The following is a 7,834-nucleotide window of genomic DNA, read 5'->3' on the forward strand; positions in this document are numbered from 1 at the left end:
TCCCTTGGACTGCAAGGAGATCCAACCAGTCAATCCTAAAGGAAATCAGTTCTGAATATTCATTGGAAGGACTGATGCTGAAGCTGAAGCTCCAATACTTTGGCCACCTGATGCGAAGAGCCAACTCATTGGAAAAGACCCTGATGCTGGGAAAGAGTAAAGGCGGGAGGAGAAGGGGACGACAGAGAATGAGATGGCTGGATGGCATCACCGACTTGATGCACATGAGTTTGAGCAAGCTCCAGGAGTTGGTGATGGACAGGGAGGCCTAGCGTGCTGCAGTCCATGGGGTCGCAAAGAGTCGGACACGACTGAGCTACTGAACTGAACGGAATGATATACCCCTAAGATCAAGAACAAGACAAAAATGCCCACTGTCGTCACTTCTATTTAACATTGTTTTGGAGGTTCTAGATAGGCTAATCCGGCAAGGAAAAAAGTTCATCCAGGTGCTCACTTTAGCAGCACATATACTAAAATTGGAATGATACAGAGAATATTTGCATGGCCCCCAGGCAAGGATGACACACAAATTCATGAAGCATTCCGAATTATTTATTTATCTGTGGCTGTTCTGGGTCTTTGTTGCTGCTCGGGCTTTTCTCTAGTTGTGGGGAGCGAGTGCATTCTCCAGTTGTTGTACAAGGGCTTCTCGTTGCAGTGGATTCTCTAGTTGTGCAGCACGGTCTCTAGGACACTCGGACTTAAGCACCTGCAGCTAGAGGGCTCAGTAATTTCAGCTCCTGTACTCTAGAGCACAGGTTCAATACTTGTGGCCCACAGGCTAAGTAGCTCTGAAAATGTGGGATCTCCCTGGATCAGGGATGGAATTCCTGTCTCCTGCATTGGTAGGTGGATTCTTTACCACTGAGCCATCAGGGAAGCCCACATGTTTTTAATTATTAGAGAAATGCAAATCAAAACTACAACAAGGTGCCAGAGAGAGACTGGTCTGAATGGCCATTATTTTAAAAATCTACAAATAAGCTGGAAAGGGTGTGGAGAAAAGGGAAGCCCCCTACATCATTAGTGGGGATGTAAATTGGTGCAGCCATTATGGAAAACTATCAAGAAAGTGAAAAGATACCCTCATCCAGAATATGTAAAGAGCATTTACAACTCAATAGTAAAAGGACAAATAACTTTAAAAGTGGGCAACGTATTTGAAAATATATTTCTCTAAAGAAGATTTATAAATCAACAATAAATACAGAAGAACATTTTCAACATCCTTAGCCATCAGGGAAATGCAAATCAAAACCATAACAAGATACTACTTCCCGTCCACTAGGTTTGTTGTTGTTGCTCAGTCACCAAGCCGTGTTCCACTCTTTGTGATGCCATACACTGCAACACACTTGGGTTCCCTGTCCTTCACAGGGATACCATCAACCATCTCATCCTCTGTCACCCCCTTCTCTTGCCCTCAATCTTTCCCAGCACCAGGGTCTTTTCCAGAGAGTTGGCTCTTTGCTTTCTTCGCATCAAGTGGCCAAAGTATTGGAGTTTCAGCTTCAACATCAGTCTGTCCAATGAATAGTCCTTCCACTAGGTTGGCTGTAGTCAAAGATAGACAATGACAGGTGTTGGTGAGGATATGGAGGACTTGGAATCCTCATACACTGCTGGTAGAAATGTAAAATAAGGCGGTTCTGTGGCAAATAGTTAACTGGGTCCTCAAAAAGTTAAACATAGTGGAAACAATATGAATGTCCATCACTGGATGAACGGATAGAGAAAATATGGTATACCCACACAGTGAAATATTATCTGGCTATTAAAAAGGAGGTACTGGGCCGGGAGCGCCGGGCCGGTGGCGGCCATGCTGCTCTTCTGCCCGGGCTGCGGGAACGGGCTGATCGTCGAGGAGGGGCAGCGCTGCCACCGCTTCGCCTGCAACACCTGCCCCTACGTGCACAACGTCACGCGCAAGGTAACAAATCGGAAGTATCCAAAGCTGAAAGAAGTGGATGATGTGCTTGGTGGAGCAGCTGCCTGGGAGAATGTTGACTCTACTGCAGAGCCGTGTCCCAAGTGTGAACACCCTCGAGCCTACTTCATGCAGCTTCAGACCCGCTCTGCAGACGAGCCCATGACCACCTTCTACAAGTGCTGCAATGCTCAGTGTGGACACCGCTGGCGGGACTGAGGCCAGGATGGCCCAGCTGCGTCAGCGTCTGCGTGCTTTACTGCCCAGGGTGTATTCCCAGCTGCGAGTGTGAACCGTGTGTCCTGAGGGTCTTGGCTGGTGTGGTGGAAAGCTGACCCTTTAAGGGTGGCTGCCCAGGGGGTCAGGAAGTATAGCCCGCCTCCCAGTCAGCAGATTAACTCCTTGGTGTACAGGATGTCCAAATTCTGCCCATGCTGTGTGTGGACAGGAGTATCCATAACTGAGTGTCTCCTGTTTAAGGTCCTGTTCTTCCTCTTTTATGTTTGTTGGGCAATTGATATTCTCCTACCATCAGCCAACACTCTTTAATATTTACATTGTTTGTACAACTAATGAAGTAAATCTTATTAGTTTAGTACATTAGATGCCCCTCAGTATTTAACTGTTAATTGCAAACTTATTTAATCAAAATTTATCCTGAATATTTAATTAAAGTTAACAGTCTTGTTAAAAAAAAAAAAAAAAAAGGAGGTACTGATACATACTACAACAAGGATAAAACTTGAAAGCATAAAACATCACCATTATAGTCACAGAAAGTCACATATTGCATGATCCCTTTTTTTTTTTTTTTTTTGGCTGCCCCACCGGCTAGCAGGATTTTAGTTCTCTGACCAGGGATTGAACCCAGGTCTTTGGCAATGAAAGTGTGGCATTCCAGCCACTGGACATCCAAGGAATTCCCTGTATGAATGATCCCATTTTATGAAATGTGAAGAAATAAGCAAATTCATAGAGACAGAAATAAGATTAGTTTCTAGGGCCTGTTGAAGTTAGGGGGAAGTGGGGAGTGACTGTTAATGGGTATGGGGTTTCTTTGAGGGGTGATAAAAATGTTCTAAAATTGACTATAGTGGTGATGGTTGCACAACTCCGTTGATATATTGAAATTCATAGAATTGTACACTCTGAGTGGATGAATGGTATGGTGTGAATTATATCTCAATACAGTTCAAAAAATGGCAAGGAAGCAATCAGGCGTGACTCCTGAGAGGAGAGGCTGGAGCAGGAGAAATAAATTGAAAGTTACTGGGCCACAGATGGGGATGGGAGAGATCTAACAGGGGAGATGAGTAGGTGGTAAGAGGATTTGGGATCAAGTCCTGGGACCTTTCCTTGCTGGAAATGAGGAAAGGAGGGGAGTTCAGGAAAGAAGGCCAAATAGGAGCAGACAATGGGGTGGGAGATACCCGTGTGATGTGGGCCAAGGGAGAGGAGTGTTTTGTGAAAGGGGAAGGGCCGAGTATGTCCCAGACAGTGGATTGGGCAGGAAAGTGCAAGCAGGAAGTAGGGCTAACCCCAGACTGTCTGCCCTCTTTGGCAAAAAGCCCATAGTGGGCCCTGCTGAAGCCCCCCTGAAGCAGTCGGGGATGGAGTTAGGTGAAGGGGTAGGAAAAAGAGCATGGTTTGGTGTTCAGCACTAGGGCAGTCTCAGCCTGGCTGCTCACTGCCTACGTGACCTTAGAAAGACAGCAGACCTGCTTCCTCAGCTCCCAAATGGGGCTAGTTGTTGTTCAGCTGCTCAATCACATTCGACTCTTTGTGACCCCATGGACTGTAGCCCTCCAGGCAGCTCTGTCCTCCACTATCTCCTGGAGTTTGCTCAAATTCATGTGCATTGAGTCAGTGATACTATCTAACCATCTCATCCTCAATCGCCCTCTTCTCCTCCCCTCAATCGTTCTCAGCGTCTCTTCCAGTGAGTCGGATCTTTGCATCAAGTGGCCAAAGTATTGGAGCTTCAGCTTCAGCATCAGTCCTTCCAATGTATATTCAAAGTTGACTTCCTTTAGGATTGACTAGTTTGATCTCTTTGCTGTCTAAGGGACTCTCAAGAGTCTTCTCCAGCACCACAGTTCCAAAGCATCAATTCTTCGGCGCTCAGCCTTCTTTACAGATCAACTATCACAACTGTACACAACTCCTGGAAAAACCATAGCTTTGACTAGACAGACGTCTGTCGACAAACTGCCTTTTAATACGTTGTCTAGGTTTGTCATAGCTTTCCTTCCAAGGAGCAAACGTCTTTTAATTTTATGGGGCCGGTACTGCTGGCCTTTTAGGGCTGATTGAGGAGATGAAATATTGTACCCTCTGCAGATTGCCTGACACATAGCACTTCAGTTGTTAAAAGCTCTGGCTCCGGAAACAGGCAGCTAGCTGTGTGATCTTGGCCTGTTTCCTTCACTTCTCTGAACCTCAGTTTTCAGGAGATTCAGGGACATCTGAGTCAAAACCACCTCACTGGCTTGTTGCAGGAGATAGATGAGAAAATGCAATGAAAGCACTTGGGAAGGGGCCCGGACACAGTATGGGCTTCACGAAGAGCTGGTTGTTCCCTTCTGCTCTCAGCCCCTGCCCCATGCACGCCCAGGCTGGGTGACAGTCAGGGTCACCGGGGAGCAACTCCCACTAACAATGTTCCTGAAGGAGCGGACTCCCTGCTCCTAGACAACCACTCAGCTCTGCCAGCCTGGTATCAGTGGGCCACGGAGAAGATTGAGACCGAGGGTAGAGGCTGGGCCTTAGCTGGAGCGGGGTGAGGGGTGGATGTATGCCTGCCCGCGGGGTGCGGGGACCGTCGCCTCTCCTAGGGTACTGGCTCCCAGACCCGCAACATGATCACTGCCTTGACCCCGGGAGGGAACAACTGCACTGAGGCCATCCCGTGACGCGAGTCCCTCAGTAAGGCCCCCTTAACCTTGAGCAGCTGCCGCGTGCAGGGCCAACAGCTGGGCCCCGCGGCCCATAAATCACTGATGGCCCAAGCCAGCCAGCGCGAGCCGCGGGGCGGCTGCCAGGGGTGGGGGTGGGGAAGTGGGCGCAGGCAGAGGCTCAGAAACACTCCCCCTTCCCCCCGCCCCCGAGCCGTTCCATTCAAGCCCAGGGTGGCGGCTTTGTAGGCTTGCTGGGCAAACTTTCCTTGAATCCACTGAGGTCTTCCTACACCACAGACCCCGCACACGGGGACGCAGAGTGGACGTCCGGGGAGGCTACACCCGTCTTCCAGCCGGAGGCCCCGCGCATCTTGCCTGCGTTCTGGCGGGCGAACCGGGGGCGCACAGGAAGTCAGCTAATCCTGCGGATTCCACAGATGCGCCCAAACATGCTCCCTGCCGCGGCCACCGGGCAGAGGCGGGGAGACCACCACCCAGGGGACTCGGACACACGCCCCGGGGCGATGTTAGTGCAGGGCACCAGAAGACAGCCTGGATTTTTCCATTATCTGATGAGAGTGCATTCCAGACCGTTCATCCACGTGTTTACTTTGCTCCTGTGTGATTTGTCTAGAAATGTCTGTAATGGCATTTTCCCTTTAACATTGTAACAGGCCTCGGAGAGGAGAAGAGTGTTAACCATTATTTGCCATTAGACTCCTCACAGCAAAAAACTGGCAGGTGGTGGAAACGCACATGGTCCTTAACACGACCTTTTGGCAATCTGCCCCACTTGTTTAGGTCTTGAAAAGACTGGAAGGAAAAGTGCAAACATGGAAACAGTTGTTTGGGCTGGTGGGGTGATTTGCTTTTAATTGTCCCTGGCAAAATGAATCTATGGGTGGGGAGGACGGTAGCCCTGGTGACTGGTGGTGGCTAGGCGGGGTTTCTTGGGGTGTCAGTGATGTTCTATGGTCCATACAGGAGTAGGTTGTTACCTGGGTTATTGTTGTTCAGTTGCTCAGTCATGTCTGACAGTGACCCCAGGGACTGCAACACGCCAGGCTCCCCTATCCATCACCAACTCCCAGGAGTTTACCCAAACTCATGTCCATTGAGTTGATGATGCCATCCAACCATCTCATCCTCTGTTGCTCCCTTCTCCTCTGGCCCTCAATCTTTCCCAGCATCAGGGTCTTTTCCAATGAGTCGGCTCTTCGCATCATATGGCCAAAGTATTGGAGATTTGGCTTCTGCATCAGTCCTTCCAATGAGTATTCAGGGTTGATTTCCTTTAGTATTGACTGGTTTGATCTCCTTGCTTTCCAAGGGATGCTCAAGAGTCTTCTCCAACACCATGATTACCTGTGTAAGTTTGCTCTATTCACCTATCTGGACACTTACCATTTGTGTACTTTGCTGTAAATTTTACTTTAATAGAATGTTTGCTTTCACAAATGATTGTGAACAGTATCTTCTTATTTGTAAACAGTAAGATATTTTCAAAGGTACTCATAGAGTGAAAGGGAATTGACTGATTACCGAAGCCAATTCCCCTGCTGTGCTGATGAGAAAGGAAGAGTCAGAATGAAACTGTTCACCCAGACCCACGGAGTCAGAGGCTGAACCAGAAAAGGGAGCTCAAAACCCCCTCATTTCTATTCTACCAAACCAGGTGACCTCTGCAAGCCTGGATTAAGAAAACTTTTAGTGGATCATGGTTTTTTTAAAAAAGAATAGTGACAACATTTAAAAATTAATATGGTGTCACTTTAGTTTTTGGATTGGTTATATGTAAAAAAGCTACAAAATTTAAAAAGTTACCAAAAAAGTATATGCTGCAAAGTGTCAGTCCCATTCTTAGGGACTCTGTCCCACCCCAGCCCAGGTACCATTGCAGAGACTTCTGGGCATCTTTATGGAGCCAGTCTGTGTGTGATTAACATGCTTTTCTTATTCACATGAAGGGAACACACTGAGCACACCGTTCTACACCTCATTCCCATCACTTCATAACTCACACTGAACCTTGTTCATTTTACCGCCTGAGCCACCAGGGAAGCTCTAACGCTGTTCATTTGAATACCCTTAGCTGCTGCCCAACCACACCCCTGCCTTTTAAAGGCTATAGAGTGCTCCTTTGTAAGGACTATTTAAACAAATCTTCTATTAGTGGACATTTAGACTGGTTCTAATCAGTTGATATTAGATCGATGCTGCAATATATAGACTTTTTCATGTTATTTGGCAAAAGTGTACATAGATTATAGGATAAATTCCTGGAAGCAGTAGTAGCTCAAGGGTGCATCCACTTAGAATTTTACTAAATATAGCCAAATTGCTAGCCTAAACTGTGTCATCTTACAGTCTCATAAACAAGGTAGCAGAGGACCTGTTTCCCTCTACTCTTGCGACACAGTGTTTTCAAATTCTTTGGATGGTGCCGATCTGATAAATTCAAAAGGGTATGTCAGGCTGATTATCATGTATGATTCTCTTATTCTAGGCAGACTGAACATTTTTTCATTTGTTTGAATCATTTGTTTTTTCACTGTGAGAACCATCTGTCCATATCCTCTGTCCATTTCTCTATTCTTTTTTTTTCTATTTTTTTCAATTCCATTTTAAATTGAGTTGTTGGCTTTGTATTATCAGATTTTCATCTGGGAATGTCATTTGTAGAGTGAAAAAAAATCACACTCCTTGAGCACAAAAGTCAGTTATACTTTGTGTGTTCCTTTCATGGTTTCTTCCAGGAGCATACATGCTTTGACACTGTTACAACTAATTAATAGTATCTACCGTTTAGTGGAGACTTCCCAGGTGGCTCAGTGGTAAAGAATCCACCTGCCAATGCAGGAGACTCAGATTTGATCCCTGGTTCGGGAAATATCTCATGGAGGAGGAAATGGTAACCCATTCCAGTATCCTTGCCTGGAGAATTCCATGGACAGAGAGACGCCTGACAGGCTACAGTCCATGGGGTCGCCAAAGAGTCGGACATGAC

At 46.9% G+C, this 7,834-nt stretch overlaps 1 protein-coding gene and 1 non-coding gene across 2 annotated transcripts; both read left to right on the forward strand.

The window, feature by feature from the left end:
• Positions 1-449: 449 nt before the first annotated feature.
• On the forward strand, positions 450-556 carry LOC122680887. Its single transcript, XR_006336807.1, has one exon. It is a non-coding gene; the product is annotated as a U6 spliceosomal RNA (small nuclear RNA).
• A 1,245-nt stretch (positions 557-1,801) lies between these two features.
• LOC122680218 (DNA-directed RNA polymerase III subunit RPC10) lies at positions 1,802-2,525 on the forward strand. The gene has a single exon (XM_043881356.1). It carries the CDS (start codon positions 1,823-1,825, stop codon positions 2,147-2,149), a length of 327 nt encoding a protein of 108 aa, XP_043737291.1. The 5' UTR covers positions 1,802-1,822; the 3' UTR covers positions 2,150-2,525.
• The last annotated feature ends 5,309 nt before the right edge of the window (positions 2,526-7,834 follow it).

Source organism: Cervus elaphus, chromosome 22 (assembly GCF_910594005.1).
Source record: "Cervus elaphus chromosome 22, mCerEla1.1, whole genome shotgun sequence".
Classification (NCBI taxonomy): domain Eukaryota; kingdom Metazoa; phylum Chordata; class Mammalia; order Artiodactyla; family Cervidae; genus Cervus; species Cervus elaphus.

What these genes read in the sequence shown, in the direction of transcription:
- LOC122680218 (XM_043881356.1), top strand. Translation starts at nt 1,823, where the DNA reads ATGCTGCTCTTCTGCCCGGGCTGCGGGAACGGGCTGATCGTCGAGGAG.